The sequence below is a fragment of the Sycon ciliatum genome, chromosome 4 (genome assembly GCF_964019385.1).
Source record: "Sycon ciliatum chromosome 4, ocSycCili1.1, whole genome shotgun sequence".
Lineage (NCBI taxonomy): Eukaryota > Metazoa > Porifera > Calcarea > Leucosolenida > Sycettidae > Sycon > Sycon ciliatum.
Window position 1 is genome coordinate 1,004,471 of NC_088646.1, and position 19,426 is coordinate 1,023,896.

The window sequence follows — 19,426 nt, forward strand, 5'->3', positions numbered from 1 at the left end:
GTCAGAAATATCAATATTGGCGTGCTTTAGATCATTTTTAATATTGTCAATCCATCTGAGATGGGTCCGTGATAAAAGAAACAATTTCATAGTCGACCAAAATCGCCCGCATCGTTTACCTACAATGGGCTTTTTGATATATTTTCAATTCACTGTACAACTGCACCCACTGGGTTCTCTGCCTCTTGTTTCTTGGTAAAGACTAGAGCAAAGAAGCTCCCTGGTCCCAATAGTGCGTGCAACTCTGGTTGCCCTTGTTATGGAGTTGGCCAACGGCGAAAACTCGCATCACATCATACATGTGTGTTCCCAGCCTGTATTTAGTGAACAGTGGAGCAGTAAACACTAACACGCCCTGGCAGAAACCCGCTCAGCTTATTCGAGTTCTCTGCACGATCATGACAAAATAACCAAACTGCGTGCACACTGGTCCACGTTGCACATAGTACCAAACGTATTACAGTCGTCCCGCTATAACCCGGCACTTTTATAAACCGGCACCCTCTGTAAGCCAGCACAACTTTCAGTAACCGAAACCAAGAGTACATAACCCCCCAGAGTGTGCAACGCCGATCCAGCTCTGTGTAGGGTCTTGGTCGAGCGGAATCGGATCTTCTGATGTTATGCGTACACTTCACACCCGCGCAAGGCCGGTCTCGAGGCAGGGCACCATTGTTTTTGATCCAAGAGTACCCGCGACTCCCCGGGTTCCCCTCAGATGTGTACGGTATTATGACGCAAAGATCCGATTCCGCTCGACCAAGACCCTATGCAGAGCTGGATCAGGCGTTGCACACTCTGGGGGGTTATGTACTCTTGCCGAAACGTCCTCTTCATGCACATTGCAACAGTAAGCCAGGTTTGTTAATCCAGCACCCTCCCTAATCCAGCAGAAATCCCCTAGCACACATGGTGCTGTGCCAGATTTTAAATCAAGACACCACTGTATAAGTAACTGTTACTCTGTACTACTTGAAGTACATGTACATGCATGCTATTCGGAACACCGCGTAATGGGAGTTTTCGCGCTGGAGATCCCATATGCAGAGTTGCACTCTCTTGGGAGCTTATCTACTCTTGCTGCTGCATAGCTCATCTACTCTTGCTGCTACATACTGCAGTATACTACAGCACAACCAGGGAAATCAAGGCTTGTGTGTCGCTACTTAGAGTTTCATGCTTTTGCAATCATCACGCGACATGACGATGGTACTCGCCATGTCGGTATATATGCCGGGAGAGGGTGCGTCTTGTAGCGTCAGCACACCGCGTGCATCCTCCGGGTAATACAGTATACTATAACAGACAGCATGAAGATGACGGTGCCAAACACACACACACACACACACACACACACACGCAGACACACCACGTACCATGTAGATCTATCATGTACTCACGTCACAAGAGAAGCATGCAAATCCGCAAATGCACCGGGGTTTCTCTTACCGGTATACATGTAGCAACGACCCCCGATGCACACCTGGTCTACACCACATGGGGCACACCGGAATAGTACGACCAAGACAGTTACCTATGCACACCCTACACTTGCTGGGTAACCAGTATAGACATCACGCTGCTTTGATAGAAGCAGACACGAGATGCACTGGTACCTTGAAGTGAAATCGGAGTTGCTTTATCAACCAGGCTTGGTAGCTGAGTACCGGGAATCCAGAGCCAATGAACATACCAGCAACCTCAGCCATGAAAGCTATTGTAGCACCAACACACTGCATTGTGGAGCCACAACTAGTCCAACTTCCAAACACTTTGGCAAGAAGGCACGCGCACACACATGTGCAGCAACTAGCCAATCACACGCATGGAGATACAGAATGTGGCTCCAAAGATCTTTCTAGTCAAGAGCTGTCCACTTTTTAGAGACATGTTGCACGCGCATGAGGTCTATATACCGGTCAAACACACGCACACACACGCACACACACATACATACACACTCAGACTCAGACATGCCCATCGCGGAAGCGATGATAGCGAACAGCTATGTTAGACATAGCAACTTGTGCTGGGATTACACCATTCAACAGCTTGCAAGGCGGATGAATTGGCCATACACACATACACACACGCACACACAGTGTTGGTCCTCATCGCCATTCCAAGGCGCAGACTCTTGCACCCTGAGTGTCATGAACGCAGATATAGAAGATGGTTCGACTGTTGAACGGAGAGCCACCGAACTGACAAAGCTGTCTGGCGCTGTAAGAAACAGGGTAGGTGCGGGCGACGAAAACGACAAGGCAAGAAAAGAACAAACATACACCTGTCCTGTCCTGAACTGTAGAGCCACTGCCACTAGGGTCACGTCCCCCCCCCCTCCCCCCGAGGGGAGAAGGAGCGCTCCAAGTGGGACACACACACACACACAGGCACGCACACACACACACACACACACACACACACCACATCTTACAACTACTAACACCAGCGTTTGATAGAAACGATAGGTATATTTTCACACATGACACGTGAAAGCACTATGGAAAAGCTGGGTGACCAGCTTGCCTCAACCACTGCCAACTGATAAAACCTTGCCATAGCATCCACGCAAAAGTGCCCGGGGTCATACACACCAAGCCAATGGCTGTAGCGCACTCATTTTCAGCAAGGGTCTCAATTTAGGGTTTGAAGCAAACATAGTTTGTTCGCCAATGGAGAGTCTGTATTGTTCAGCTCAGCACACACTGTACTCCTCTCGGATTGGAGACCATGGGAGCTAAAAAAAACTCGTCCACGCTAAATCAGAGATGGCAGCCTGGAACACAGCGAAGAATACCCCGCTTCCCAGTGCTGCGTTTAATTAGCCCACTTCACAGTGCTGTGTGGAAAGAGATATCAAGAATACCCCACTTCACAGTGCTGTGTGGCAAGAGAAATCAAGATCACTGAAATGCGATAAACTTTCGCGGCGCACAAATTTCGCGTTTTCAAGAATTACGCGGGTTCACGATGAGAAACTTTCGCGATTCCATATATTCAGTCGGATCTTGTACTGTCTACAATCAATGTACAGAGCAGTTTGCGGCGATTTATATTCGCGAATGTGTGATGGTCGCGAAAATAGCGAAATTAAATCTCTAGCGAAAGTTTCTCACTTTACAGTACCCCCACTTCACCGTGCTGTGTTGGAATGTGTTAGAAAGAAATCAAGACTGGACCGTGGAAGGTCAAGTAAGTTTCCTTACCTGGAGCAGTCTAGTGCTACAGTCTGCAATATCCATAGCAACCAGTACTAACTGTACTAACTGCACTAACTGCACTGCCGTAGCACTAGCTATTTGTCAGTGTGGGTCTACTACTGTCCTCTTGTTTGCTGTCGTCTTGCTTGCTGTCCTCTTGCTTGCTCAGTCTAAACAGGTAGCCAACCTGACAAAGATACACACACACACACACACACACATACACACACACATACTGTACTTGTACTTGCTCACTGCCAAAACTGGTCACGTGGGTCTCCCCGGGAGAGGGGAGAGAGACTCAAAAGGAATCTTGGAAAGATGACTCAATTGGCCATTGAACCACCCAACGGCCGACACCCCCTGAAATCCCCAAACTAGGGTGGACTTGAAATGATCCCACTTATGGGCTCACCACACCTCAGTAAGTGGGTGAGGACAAGGTGCAGAAAAAGGATTGACGGCATCAGGGTATCCGTCCCGGGATCCAACTGCAGGTACCCCTGCCCCCAGTGAAGGTAATACTTGGTACTAGTGTGGGTGGCTAAATCAGAGTGGATCTGATATAAGCTTCACTAGCACCATTGATCACACAAGAGTTAATCTAGCCAGAAGCAGTCCATGGTTAACAGGTATGTATACTTCAAACAGAAAGTATATGAACCCTGAAACCAACAAAGGTGGTAGGTACATACACACACACACACACATTAGTCGTTACCTTGCATCAACAGCACCACCATAGGGAGCTCATGTCATACGGCACCACAAATGACTTAGTGCCACCTCCAGCACATGCGCTCTCCGGCCGACATTATTCACACCGGTAACATGGCTCCATGACTCCTCGTATCACCAAGGCAACACCACACAGCAACACACCCGTAGACCCATGTGCACACAAGTACCTTGTATCCGTCAAAGTGTCGGAGAGATGGCGGCAGCACGGCATTGCTGCTATTCAGGTGCGCAAGTAGCCGATCTGCTAAGTAGCGTGTGAGACTCATCGACTGTGTACCACTGCTACCGTCTGCTAACCATAATGCCTCCTCCTCCCCGCTGTAGAGGATAAAGAAACACAGCAGCAGTGGCAGCAGCAGGATGCAGCGGAAAGCGTGTTATCTACTTTCGAGTGAGAGGTGCAGGTTATCATGACTTCTAACTGGCTGTGCAGTGAGTTAGTTTGTCGGCAGTGCATGTAGTACATGTCCAGCAGTCCACCACACTGAACAGCAGTCCACCACACTGAACAGCAGTCCACCACACTGAACAGCAGTCCAACACACAGAACAGCAGTCCACCACACTGAACAGCAGTTCACCACACTGAACAGCAGTCCACCACACTGAACAGCAGTCCAACACACTGAACAGCAGTCCACCACACTGAACAGCAGTCCATCACACTGAACAGCAGTCCAACACACTGAACAGCAGTCCAACACACTGAACAGCAGTCCAATACACTGAACAGCAGTCCACCACACTGAACAGCAGTCCAACACACTGAACAGCAGTCCACCACACTGAACAGTAGTCCAACACACTGAACAGCAGTCCACCACACTGAACAGCAGTCCAACACACTGAACAGTATGCAGAGTCAAACCAGGCCAGGGGCACAACTAGCGGTGAACGGTTTCATTGAGTATTCTAGACTTATTCGTTCGGAGAACAATTCAAAGTATTCGCTTCGGAAACGATTACTTCGTATTCGGTTTTCGACATTGTTGCATGCGCAAGTGTAGTGCCAAGTACTACGGCAGACAGGGAGCAGGTCTGCGTGCGTGGGAAGTTTGCAACGCTAGCGTAACCCGCGTGCAAGTCACACCTTGAGAACAGTAGAGTAGAGTGCGGTCAGCGGCTTGTTGGTATGTTGGGAAAGTTGACGGCGGGTGACTGTGAGGAGCAAAGAAATCGGCCAGGCTACTGGTCCAGCTCCGACGTCCATGCACCATGCACCATCATAATATGATGCTCCATTATGTCAGCAAAACAAACGAGAGGCTAGAGGGCACATACGTCTGAGGAGCATGCAGACCAAGTGTTCTTACTTGTCTTTAGTGCATGGCTTGTACAAGACCTTCAATCCTTGTTGGAAATGTTCATGCTCTAGAGGTTCAGAAACAAAACAAAGAACCAAGACACAATGGCATGGCAAAGAGAGTTGAGAAGGAAGACTCAAAGAACACGCTGCATCGTTAGACGGAGAAGTTAGAGTCGGGCGCGTACGCAGGGTCAACTCTAGGGGGGTTTCCAACCGAATCACCAACAATGAGTTTCAACCCTTTCAAAGCCCAAGGAAATTTTCAAAATTCTGCATTTTTTCGTGTTCCTTGGATCATAATTTCAGTTCTACTCCGTGCTCAATCTTGATATTAAATCTTGGGCTTCCTGGAAGTGGAAAGGTATCTGGGAGAGGAAGAGAATGAGGTCAACCATGATAGCCAGGACACTGTATACAGAGCGCAGCGACAGTGCGAAAAATGCCCCAAACTTGGCAAATTTGCCCAAACGCGTCCTGCTCCAGCTACAGTAAAACCTGTCAAGGCGACCACTCTGATACGGCGACCACTCTGATACGGCGACCAACTGTCCAAGAGGACCACTATCACCAGGACGAAGGATTGTCACTTCCAGTCAAAAGACCCTGGATAAGGAGACTAACTGTACACAGAGACCACATTTGGAAGGAGTCCCTTGAGCCGTCATCTTAGACAAGTTTCACTGTATTTTCCTTTCCACTGATCGCAGAGTTTCGATTTTTTCGCTGTGTACTCTTCAGAATATCACAAGTGAAACCGGTGCAAATTTGAGCAAGTCAGCGTGACGAAAAGTCTCAAATTCTCGATACTCAAGTCGCACTGCGCGCTTTTGAAATTGCCGAGATCGCAGCTCAACTTACGAATGATTTACCTCAAGAACCATTGATCGCAGCGCTTCGCGAATTGTTTCTACCGACAGCTGAGAGTTTTCTATTCGACCTGAATTAATATTTGGATTCTTGGATTGGAGCGAGATTTGACTGAGTTACGATCTGTTGAAGTTTTGCATTCTTGTCAGATCGAACGCGCACCCTACCAACCAATGCCCAAAATCGTTGCTCGTTTGGAATATTCGGGGGGGGGGGGGGTGTCCGGGCAACGGGACCCCCCCCCCCCCCTGCATACGCGCCTGACAGTTGTCTAAAAAAAGGCACAGAATACAATCCAGGGGCCTGGTACAGGTCTACTCTCCATATAACGTAATCTCTGGGACCACGCAAAAATTATGTTATATCGAGAGTTATGTTATGTAGAAAACCATGTGTAAAATACAAGATGTACCTCAAAATGAAGGGTATTACAAGGCGGGTTTAACCGTGCAAACATATACACACTGTACCACCATCGACATCAGATACCATCAATGCTGCAGAATATATGCACAATACTCAATAGGACAAAACTGGCTAACTACGGCTACAGCTTGATTGTACCACGCACGTGAATTTACGTTGTATCGAGAGTGCGCACGTCGGGGACCGCACCATAGGGTGCGTTATGCCGAGGTTTACGTTATGTAGGACTAAACTGGCCTAAACTGCCTAGCTACAGCTACTGCCTGATCGTACCGTGCACGTGAATTTACGTTGTATCGAGAGTGCGCACGTCGGGAACCGTGCCGTAGCGTGTGTTATGTCGAGGTTTATGTTATGTAGGATTATGTTGTGTAGAACAAAATTTGTATGATGCTGTTTCGGCACGGGTTTTGATTTTTTACTTACTAGCGAGGTTTATGTACAAGTGAGAGTTGTTATATCGAGAGCAGACCTGTACTTTACACTACCACTCAAGCACAGGCAGACGCTTGCTTTTCACACTGACTCATCTCAGCTAATCTCCCGTTCCAAACTGGCTAAGCACTTCAGGATCTAGGCCAAGGTGAAGGAAACGTGCACTTTTAAAGATCGTATTCACAGGGGAAAGGCAGGTGTGGTGTTGAAGTCTTCACACACATACTCTTCGATTCACAGAGAGATTTGGTATAAAGGCGGTATCACCTTTTATTTGAGCACTTGGGCACTACAAGTAAGAACACATGTGAATCTTTTTTCGATTGAAAATTTGAAATGTCTAGAGCCCGGGGCAAGAGTTGGGACCATACAGTTCATGTACAAGTAAACACAAGATTTGAAGTTATACATAGCATGCTCGTAACAAGTCTCCCTACTGCTACTGCTGCTACTGCTGCTGCTGCTGCTGCTGCTACTGCTGCTGTTGCTGCTGCTACTGCTGGCTCCACTACACTTACTTGGATGTAGGCTACACCGCAAAGCACACTGTTGTTGCTGCTGCTGCTGCTGCTGCTGCTGCTTGTCAGCAGGTGAGGGTGACGTGCAGTCAGTCCAAGTGTCAACGGACAGCACATCCGCACATGTTGACATTAGCCACAGCTACAAGAGGTTCACACAAAGACAAGACAACAGCCATGATCAATGACTGACTGGTTGATTGGCTGGTAAGCAATAAACAAATTCGCTTTCATCCGCATCAAATTGGAGTGAGCCTGCGTCGCACATGCCAAACAACCGCAAGCCAGGCATACCGACACTCTCCGGTAATCAAATTCCAGGACAGCACAGCCATAACGGTCGGCATGAAGCATTGGAAAAGAAGGCAGTTTAATAGAAAGCAAGAGTCACTCCAGAGTACAGATCAGACCTCGCTATAACGACCCCCGCCATAGCATAAACCTCACTATAAGGTTACACATGGTTCGCACAAGGCCTTGAAATCCTTGAAAGCGCTTGAATTTTGAAAAATTCTTCAAGATCCTTGAAAAGTCCTTGAATTTCTGAAAAAGGCCTTGAAAAGCCTTGAAAAACGGTTGGTATTCTTTGAAAAGTGATATCTCAATCTCAGAGAGTCAGACGTAGACCACGTACCCACACACATGCATGCCCGTCTTTGGCGTGCCATTTGATCTCGAACTGTACGCGTACACTGTAGCCTAGTGTAGGTCAACGGTTCGCTGCACACGTGCTGCGCCAGTCAATCATGTCGTTCCCAGCCACTGTACATCTACAGTGTGCATCCTTCATGTATAAGTGTGTGCGCATACTATTTTTGGTGGCATTCAGTTCCGTAGTTTCGTAGAGGTCCAGTTCCCCCCCCCCCCCCCCCACACTCTACGTCACGAAGCCAGCCTCTGGACCAAGGCATAATCCGCAGTTTTAAAGCGAATTGTCGCAAGCAAGTTATGTTGGATATCATCCATGCCTTTGACAACGGAAAGCTGGCACGTGGGGGATGACACTTCCTTCATTGATTTGAAAAAAGCTATCTTCCTCAAGCATGCAGTATGGCAAGCTGTCAGCTCAGAGGTGGTGGCAAACTGCATCCGGTATGCTGGGTTTGTTCCATCAGGTGAACCTCATGATGCGGCAGTGCATGTACTTGCTAATGAAGACGACATTGAAGGGCTTTGGCAAGAAGCTGGCCACTGCCTCGATGTAAACATGGCTGAGTGTGCTCCAGTAGATTATAATTATTTCAGTTGCCGACGGAGCTATCACCTCGCATGAGATCACCACAGGAGAGCTCGTGGAGCAGATGGCTGCAGAAAAAGAAGCTGGCAGTGGTGACAGTGAAGATGATAGTGCTTTCCCGGCTGTTGTGACAAGTTGAGGTGATGCACACATTGCTGTGAGGACCATTCAGTCCGACTTAGCCAGCATTGCCAATGTCCCGCGGCACATCCTCCGCAACCTGGTGTCCGTGGAGAACTTTCTCACAAGTGAGAATGTCAGGGTTCACCAGTCCAGTCTAACAGACTTCTGGAGAGTGCATGAACCACTGGTAAAGGAGAGCACCATCAGGCATCACAGCACTGCCACAGAATACCCCAACCGAGCTGGCAAAGGGAAGCTCCAGCTGCACATCGCAGCAATCTCCTGTGCAATCCCCTGTGCCATCACCTAAGTCGTCTCCTGAAGTTGTGGATATTTCCAAGTCTTCTGAGTGCTTCGATCGTGGCAAGGATGATGGCAGATGGCAGATGCCTTCATACATGCCCGCAATGCTCAGAGCTGTTCCACCATGCATGCCAGAATCTTGAAGAGGAGCATGGGCACTGCAACGGTTGTTTTGAAGTTTGCAAACGGGCCGTTGAATAGGCACTGTTCGTTTCTACTTCATGCCAAGACAGTTTCGTTTCCTCACCCATTCGATTCGGTCCACATCACTTTCCACTGTATTCTTGAACTTTTCTTCACTTGTTCTAAACATCGGTTCAAAGATAGCGAGGCCACTGCACGCTTTATTTGCTGAAGGCCAACTACTTTCCCATTCACTCTGCACACACTGGCTGGCATTCTGCATACATATCCATTCTTTCTTCAAGTACTCAGTACAGTTGACTGTGTTGTTAGAATCATCATTGTGTAGTTTATGTACATAATGTTGATCGGATGTTATTGTCGTGAATATCACCAATCCGAGTTATACAGTCAACTTCGCTTATAACGACACTCGACGGGGCATCAGAAAAGTGTCCTTATTCGCGAAGTGTCGTTATACCCGAAGTCTCGTTATATGTGTCACAGTTGGATGGGACTTTGCTCTGGGCATGACAATTAAGTCGTTATTCGCGAATTGTCGTTATATCCGCAGTCGTTATTAGCGAAGTTGACTGTACTCGTTATTATGTCGTTATTTGTTCATGTGTATGTCATGCTGACATGGTTGCACGCATCGTGTGCGCAGTGAGCCAGTGGCTCCTTTCTTGTTACTTGTACCTTTTTCTTTTTGCTCTCACTTGTCTCAACTAATGGTTTTTTGGTGACATCGACAGGCTGTCCAACCGTCCTGCTTTGGACCAACACATTTGTATATATTTACATGGCATACAATTGCCTTTTCTATACATTGTATATAGGTGAGTGTACTGCTTTGGAATGGTGACAAGGTTGGACAGACTGCATTGATTTCAAGTCACCTTTCAACTAAACAAGTGCAATGTCGTTCCGAGAACCGGAACACTTTCAAATTTGAGTGAGCAATACTTATTTGGGCGTGGCTACAAGCTCTCCCACTCCACAGTACACAGCTGCGCATAGTTATACGAGTCTTACTATTACTCCCGCAGTCAACACACATAGTAGACAACACACATAGTAGACAACACACATAGTAGACACACTAAAACATAAAACATAAAAACACATTCCTAGTTCACCAGACTGCATCGCAAGCAGGACAGTTGTAAGGCCATCATTTTTATAGCTATGTTTCGCGTCGTCCGCACGCATACGTTTTGATTTTTTCGGAAAAAATATAAAAAAATCGAACATGCACAGTGAGTATATGATCGTGCGAGTCAACAGTGTGGACTGGTTGCATACGGCGAAGCTGGGATTCAGAAATGGCCTCTAGCCTCTAGGCCAGCTTTGGCAAATCGTTTGTTCGGCATCTGGGAGCAATATTCTATGAGCTTACACCAGACCGCATTGATCGCCTCAAGCTGAGAGGATGCGTCGTTCCGGAGCTCTTTGCACCGCTACTGAAGTCTGAATACAATAATCCAGTGACGCATTGGCACCAACGGTTGCCTCCTCTGTCCAAAGTGAATATTTACTCATGCTGATAACCCAGATGTTGTGCTTCGATGTACGATTTTTCTTACGAATGTACACCATGCACGAGCTATTGTGCTATGTACAGTGCATACACCTCTGACAAGCCTTTTTTATTATTTTGCAACTTTTTATTTTTTCCACCTCTCGCATATGATTCTGGAAGTTGAACTGACGCGAAACATAGATATAAAAAATGATGGCCTAATCAGTAAGTGAAGAGTGTCATTTTGACATACATATTGCATACTTGTGTGCCCAACTCACTATAACATTAATAACCTCGCTATAACATGATATTTGCCACCCCCAGAGATTACGTTAGAGCGAGGTTTGACCTGCACTTACACGTGCAACATTGTCGGTAGCGTCCCTGTCCTCCAGCGATGCCGGTGACTGTGAGCAATACGACTGCAGCAGAAACTTGGAGCAGCCACTGTCTTGACTGGCCTCCAGTAACAGCTCACTGAGACAATCCTCTAGAAAACTGCACAGAAACACAGCAGTTGAGACCAGGTAGTAGTAAAATAGTATTATACCATTATTTTACTACTCCCTGGTTGAGACACCCTGTATTACAGTGCGGCGGGCAGGAGACCAAGCAAGATATGCATTATGTGCATGCACACACACACGCACGCACGCACGCACACACAGACACACAGGATGCCCTACTGACTGAGAGGAATCAGACTGAGGCATTCGTTTTCACGCAGCAATCATTACGCACTATTGCCGCGATTTCGAATCAGTGAGGACACACCACAGGATGGATTTGTATTTTCTTTTCAAATACAGCATGTATACATACAGGTACATAAGTACATGCACACATGTACATGGAAAGAAGGAAGCATACCAAGCACATGTGATTTTCTTGTCTTCGTCCACATGCTTGGCTGCAAGACATAGCACATGGCCTCGCAGAAATGATGCGCATGATTCGTCCTCGCAACCAGCAGAGTCGCCAGCATCGCTCTCAGCGTTGCCAGTATCACTTTCAGGATTGCCTACATAGCAACACAAAATATGGACATTATACATTACACGTGCCAAATGCCATCGTAGTCTTTTAAAAGAAAAAGAGAAAAAGATCATAACTGAATAGTCATGATCGTAGAGCCTGCATGCAAACACACGCAAGCACGCACACAAATCTTGATTCTGAGAGCAGCGATGGTACTGATGATGTCGAAGATGAAGAAGATAAGAAAGATAATGGTGATGGGTCCCATGGGTAGCACATGCATTATACACATATATGAAAACCGTATCAGTGGTTCGCTAAGAAAGTTGTGGACATCACGCAACTGCATTTTGAAAGAAACGGGGGGGGGGGGGTGCCAACTGACAACCGCTCTACTCAGTTAATAAGTTGTGAATAGCAACTGAATAGAGCGGCTGTCAGTTGACAAACCCCCTTTTCTTTCTTACCAATGGTTGCACTATAAATAGTATAATTTCGTCTTGATAATCTGTCCGCGTGGAAAATTGCGATATGCCACGGCCGCGCGAAAATCCATGCTTTTCACATGCTTTGTGAAACACCGTGTTGCTGGCAAAAATCACTGTGATATTCCCAGCAATGCATGATTTGGGCAGTGAAAGCTGCAGTAACCCTGTGTACTCAGTAGTGAATGCAGTGTGCAGCTACAATGCTTTGTAGAAGCCAGGTGGCCAAGCCCCTGCAGGTCGCATCTCTGTAGCGTTCCCGGCCTGGTGTGAGCTGTTAGAGAAATTGCGGCAGAAATGCGGCAATTTTCGGTGAAACCTAACAATTTGTGGCATTCTACATGCAGAAAATGATCCTGATTTTCCTACGTGTATTACAATACACAGCTGCTGCTTGGTAGTGCAAGGACGTTGTATGACCATGATGACCTGATGCATGGTGAATAATGATTCACGACTGCCTTGTGACTTTCACCCGGGTTTCGTTTTGCCTGCTGCGATGGGCAGTCACATGCTTTAGTTTAGGGGCTGCAGGGCCTCTTACATTCACCGCAAGGTCGGGAGCTCCTTTGCAGCTTATTGCCGCCGCCTGTGCTGATGCGGGCAGAGGCGTGACTTCGCCTTTGCATGCCGGTAGGCCATATATTTAGATTCTACCTCGCATTTCTGCATTTCCACTTTTCCAGTCTGCATTTTCTGAGAAATCCTTACACGATTTCTTCCACAAGGACAGGAAAACAAATAATTTTCTCAAATCCAGGCTGCACATTATACTCCAGACAAACATGGAGTGGCCAAAATGCTGGTCAAAAATTAACTCAAAAAGGGGGGGGGGTGTGCTCGTTATACTCCAGCAAATACGGTACTTTGAAACTGTCCCTACATGATGCCATACCTTTCTTACTGGAGATCAACGCAGTACCGAGATGACTGTTGCACGTTATACATGAGATCTACATGCAGGACACAAGCAGTAGACATGGAGAATATTATGAATTTCTTGCTAACATCTTAGTACAACTGTCAATGCTTATCAAACATACCAAGTACCAGTAGCAGTTAGCAACAGTGCCATGGTTGTGGTGACCAAGGACATCCAAGCAACATTGATAACTGTTCCTCTACTCCAACTCGCAGGCACAGAAGTCATCTACAAGATTTCTAATAAGAACAACACTAACTTGTGGCTGAGGTATTTCTCAACACAACCCAGCTGCGTTTCAAGAAAGAATTCAGCAAACCCTACGTGCAAAAGAGCACTGACGAAACAACACACCTTTGAACTAACACCATCTTCGACTTCACTTTGGTCAATCTTGGTTTGCTCAACACTACGAAAACGCACGATCCAGCAGTCATCTCCTTGTAGGCAATCTCCCTCGCGCTGTGGCACAAAGTTACCATGGTGCATGGCTGGGCGATTGGGCTTACACGGACAGAACCATTGCTCAGCGGCCGCAGACCAGTTGGACGAGGGCAAGGGAAGAACACGGGTGATCGTGCAGCCATCACTGTAAACAGCGAGATTTAAAATGACACACAAAAACAATGAGAGAATATGTTAACAAAGGGTCAGGATATGAGGGACAGAATGTGGACGTAATCTTTGTTGAGAGTGCCCACTACAGGAGGTTCTACTGTGATGGGTTCAATAGAACCGAACAGCAAGAGTACATAACCAAGAGTGTGCAACTCCTATCTCAATCTGTGATGGGTTCGCCCACGGCGGAAAGTTTTTATTGCATCAATCTTTGGCAGAAGTATGATCAAGTGCGTATGCTTTCCCGTATTTGTTTTGTAGATACAGTGATAGTTCATCAGGTTCAGGATACATAGATCTATCATCTGTTGTGTTGCCTCGACCACCATAGCTGCAACGTACAGATTCTTTGTACTTTGATCTCTGGCTACGCGTGATGGTATCAGTGAGCCAAACAACCGCGGAAGACTGATGTCATGAAAATTCCGCCGTGAGCTGGGGGATCGTCGAGTTGCACACTCTTGGTGATGCACTCTTGCTAACAGTAAATAGCATGTCTGACTGTTTCTACCCGCACAGGCTGTGCTGTAAGGTACTGTATCAACCTGGAAATGTTCAAGTCTATTCGCACACATAATCATTGCATGTCGCAAAGCTGCCAGGACTTGCAAATACATGTAGTGAGCTAAAAATAATTAGTACCAAAAATGATAGACTCGGATGGAGAGCCAATGATTCATTTATAGTGAAGAAAAGGACCAAAGAACTACAAGTTACGCTATTGTCCACTAACACCACCAGTTACTTGACAATCAGCTCATGCAATAACATTGCACGACACTGACCGACAGTACTGATGTTCTGCAACTAACTCGCTATCAGCTCCAGCAAGTCACGTAACTAGTGGTGTTAGTGGACATTATAGTGCAACTTGTAGTTCGTTGGTCCTTTTCCTTACAAAAATGATGCAGAAGGTTTCCAGTTAACAGTTATCAGATAGGGAGCAGCGCAAACTGCTAGCTTCTGTTGTACTGTTAACCCCTCCCCCGTTTCCTAGATGCAATTGAAAACAGCAATACCCCTCCTAGATAAATCCCTCCAGGATTATTCAAGAGGAGGAAAACATGCTATCATGAGTGTGAATCGGACGTCAGAAAAGAGATAGTTGGATCGATGTATGAACCGCTATGGATTGAGTTTGACATACCGTACTATCTCCATTATAAACCGTGGGCTTATATCTTTTCAACCAGTCCTGACCCTGGGCTTATATTGAAGACTGGGCTGCTACTAGAGACTGGGCTTATAATTTTTCATCCATCTGGTACAAGTATTTTTTTCTTACCGTAAGTCTGCACCTTTAAAGCCGTGGAGATATTAGATTATAAAGCCAGTCTCAGTTATAAAACCATGGGCTTCCTGAATGAAATAACATTTGAAGCATGTTTTGTAAATATGAAGGATTACGTACTACTGTATACTAACAAACTTACAACCCAGCAAGTAGGGTGAAAAAATGGATTTAGATTGAAATTTCTATGTGGACTTTGACTTTTATGGCATGGCGTAGTGGGCGAGTCATTTCGCATCTTAAATAGCTAAGAAAGCAGCGGTGTTTCGAATATAAGGCCATGGCTTTAAAGGCGCTGACATACGGTATACTTTGAAGTACAAGTAGCACACAATTTCCCACCAGGTACCGTGAATGCAGTTTTGCACTTCCTGGTACACTGAGTCTGTATATTTTTTTATCTCAGGGATCACAGACTTGCGCCATAACATGTGTGTATGTGATACTGTGGACGTCAAACATGCATGGACATGATCCATACAGTTCTCCATTATAAGCCCTGCGCTTATATTGGAGACTGCGCTTGTACATCTTCGAAGCCCTCTTGGAGTGCGCTTATAATAGAGGCTGGGCTTCTACAAGAGACTGCGCTAGTGATGGAGATAATACGGTACTCGTAAGCAACTTCCCAGCACCAGAAACCTTCATCAGTCTGGTCATATGATAAGCGTACAGTGTGGGCTGGGGACTGTGGGGAACGGTACAATACTACTCCCTGCTGCATGTTGTGGACGTGTAAAGTTCAACTGAATAACCTAAAAGTCAGTATGGCTACCTACCGTCGTGTAATAGTCGATGTACATTGTGCACACACCAGCACCATGTCGCATCCTTCCCGCGCACTCAGAACATCATCATACGCCAGCTTCACAGGCAGCCTGGTCACCGGCAGCCTCAGATGCAACCCATCGCCGTCGACCCAGCGTACGGCACTGCACCCATTCACCATGACGTCACACTGCAGATCTATACACCGCACACAGCCGCAGGCACGGCTTAGCGTGATGCTCCCATCTTCCACGCTCAGCTCCAGATCACTGCCATCACTGGGACCAGCTCGATCACACGTGCATGACGTCACGTCCACAATGAGCTGAGCAGCTTGAATAAGCCGTTTCACCTCCAAAAAGACGCGGCAGTTGAGCGACATGTCCCACTCCTCCAATCCCAGAGCCAAGAAACAAATCTCACAGCCCAGATCCGTGTAGAGACTTGTATATTCCCAGTGCACCAGCAGATACTTGATATAAAGTGCGTTTATCCCGCACAGACAACAGTCTCACTGACATAACCTCTCCTACCTCGAAGTATTGTTGTGTGATCATCAGAGTGCTAGACAATTACGCAGCAGTGATTAATTTTTTTCACAAAGCTATTCAAACTGCTCATGGATGCAGTAGTAGAACACTAGAACGAAAAAGCAGGACTGGTACTGCGCTTATCAACAAACTGCTTCCTTGTTAGAGCCTAGCGCCTGGGACAGGGGAGGATCCAGGAATGAAGTGCTTTCACATTTTGCACCTTGATTCTTGAACATTGAAATTTTCAAATCTTTCAAACCACGTGCACCTGCTTTTTTGTTTTTGTTTTTTGTCTCGATATCGCGATCTCATACTCAGCCGATCACGTGATCGTGAATAGAATCGTCGTACCTACACCATGTCCACTGTCAGTAGTAATACCAAGAGTGCATAAACATTGTTTATGGACTCTTGGTAATACTAATACTTAATAGACCTACAATTGTAGGGGGTTGGAGACTACTCCTTACGTCCGTCGTGTATTCTTTGATTGCTCCTGGATGTCGTCCTGGTAGTCATGTAGCTACTTTATAAACCTCAACTTCTTTTCTTCCAACTTCTGTCCATGGACGTAAGGAGTAGTCTCCAACCCTCTAGCATAATGAGGGTCAGAACCGGGTTCAACACCCATAATAATGGTTCAAATGGTCCGCAGGGACCGGGGCTCTGCCAACCGCGGAAGGTTGTAGTAAGGTCACTGTTTACGAACACGGTGTCCTCCACCTTGTTTCATGCTGTCAATCTAACAATATGCTAGCAGTACCTGTACTGTAGCCGTAGCTGTCAGGCTGTCGCAGGATCTAGGATGGCATTCATTTTTGATGATTCTATGGTGCAAACCTGAAATTTGTCCCCAGTACAGACGGTTACTCACATACATGTACACCTAGAACAATAATAATAATAATAATAATAAATTTGAGCATCAGTTCTCCATGATTGTATACTGTGAACCGGGAAACATTTGCGATCTGGAATCCCTCAGGCTTTCGCGATGGGTGTGAAATCGCAAAAAAAGCGGGCACAAAACGTAGAACTGTAGTAAAAAAAACAAATAGCAGTTCATCCGGGCACGGCGAGAAGGCGCAGAAGGGTTAGAGCACTGCTGCTAGAACAGCAGCAAAAGAAAAGAAGTCACTTCAATGGAAAGCGAAAAGAAACCAGCTATGAAAAATACCTGTTCCTCCAGGACCTCCAAGTATTGTATGTGCAACGAAGTATTCTAGAGATTTATGTACAATTCGACCATCGATATTGGTCTCTCAGCTATGTGAACTATACTATTACAGAACTTAATTTATCTGGAGCGACGGTGCTGCTTCTTCTTTCTTCTCTGCGTATCAGGCTCTTCAGGAATGTCCTCTGCTTTACGCTTCTTCACACTGTAATTGTAAGAATGACGAGAGAAAGAGGGGAGGAGGGGAGAGAGAGAGAGAGAGAGAGAGAGAGGGGGGGGGGGGAGATGGAAGCGGGATAACAATACAGCGTTGTTGTATTGGCATATTCTACTAACAAGCAGCTAGCCCATGGCGCCTGGATACAAATAACAGTTAGATGCTGGATGCCACACGGATATACATGCATGGACAGTTGGAAGCTAGGTATTTGAGGCTGCGTTTACACGACAATGCATGGCCAGTTTTCCGTTTTCAGTCACGCATTTCTTCTTTCGTTTTCGTGCGTTTACATGATCAAAGCTGATCCAAAGTGGTCTCCGTTTGTATCGTTTTCGCGCGTCTACACGGGAGCAAAGGATCCGCAAAAGTTCGTCATGTGCCACGTGTTGTCGTGGAAGCACCAATCACACTCAAGGAATAGTTGAAAACAGGCCACAAAACAACACTCGTCACACGACGAAAATTGTAAAAAACAATTTTTTTGGATTGCCGGATCCGTGTAAACGGCCGAAAACGGAACAAACGTGACGGGAAACGAGGCCAGCATACCGCTTCGACTGTTTACACATTCAAATTTATCCGGCAGAACATTTCCGTTTTCAAATTCTTCCACCTTGGCCAGCGTTTTGGTTTTCTTCCGTTTTGGTGTACAACTTTTACGTTTTGCTCCGCGTACCGTGTAAATGAACCATGCATCCGAAAGGATTTTGTTGCGTTTTCACCCCCAGCGTTGTCGTGTAAACGCAGCCTTAGATATGAAGCAAAGCTGAGTGCTAGTATCACATTCAATACAAGTACATGACATCACAAGCAGCAATGACAGAGAGCAGAGTACTGCAAAGTAACAACTAGCTACCACATGTTCTCACCTCTTGATTGTGACATTGCCAGATTTGGACTTGCTGCTGAGAGCTTCATCCCATGCCTCATCAGAGCCGGCAATAGCAAACCTGCAAACACACACACGCGCGCGCGCGCGCACACACACACACACACACACACACACACACACACACACACACACACACACACACACACACACACACACATGCACACGGGCGCATGCAGTCCGAGGGTACTGATTGCTTTTGTTTACTTCAATACGAAAGGTTTCGTATTTTTCAGCCCCGTCACCTAACCAATCACCCACCTAGCCACCCCTCAGCCCTTTCTGCAGGCAAAACAAATATTGACAAAATTTCACTTTCCCTCATCAGCACCTAGAAGCACGCAGTAGTCTACAACTGACACTGCCACAATTCGTACAAACCGTAGTTCATCTAAAAAAGTACACATTATACCATACGCACACATGCAGTACACTGTTTTGTCCACACACCCGTAAGTACTTCAAAAAGTACTTTGACCTGCTTCGAAGTAGAGCTTTCTTGCCCCTTGCTTGAGGTTGGTCAATCCTAGGATACCACTCACATCTACATGTATGTGGGTCAATCCTATACCGGATTTCCCCGATTATAAGTCGCAGCCCATTTTCAGTTCTGAACCAAATTGTATGAATACATTGACATTAGTAAGTCACACACCCTTCTTTGCTCTGCAAGTTTAGTGTAAAAATGTGTGATTTACATTCGGGGGAAATACGATATGTCAACAATATAGTACTGTAC

General features: G+C 46.4%; 2 protein-coding genes across 2 annotated transcripts in view; both read right to left on the minus strand.

Annotated features, from left to right (window-relative positions):
• Positions 1–1,623: 1,623 nt before the first annotated feature.
• On the minus strand, positions 1,624–16,649 carry LOC135813790 (E3 ubiquitin-protein ligase E3D-like). The gene is made up of 10 exons (XM_065326794.1): positions 15,880–16,649; positions 13,546–13,780; positions 13,165–13,222; positions 11,677–11,827; positions 11,166–11,304; positions 7,496–7,637; positions 5,257–5,314; positions 4,112–4,262; positions 3,210–3,390; positions 1,624–2,223 (listed from the first exon to the last, which is right to left on the minus strand). The coding sequence occupies exons 1-9, from the start codon at positions 16,248–16,250 to the stop codon at positions 3,295–3,297; spliced, it is 1,401 nt and encodes a 466-aa protein (XP_065182866.1). The 5' UTR covers positions 16,251–16,649; the 3' UTR covers positions 1,624–2,223; positions 3,210–3,294.
• Positions 16,650–17,178: 529 nt separating this feature from the next.
• Positions 17,179–19,426, minus strand: part of LOC135813798 (RNA cytidine acetyltransferase-like) — a 36,447-nt gene continuing 34,199 nt past the window's right edge. The window contains exons 28-29 of the mRNA XM_065326806.1: positions 18,668–18,748; positions 17,179–17,783 (exon numbers count right to left, since the gene is read on the minus strand). Of these exons, the coding sequence (XP_065182878.1) occupies positions 17,699–17,783; positions 18,668–18,748 (166 nt within the window). The 3' untranslated portion in view covers positions 17,179–17,698. The remainder of the gene's footprint in view (positions 17,784–18,667; positions 18,749–19,426) is intronic.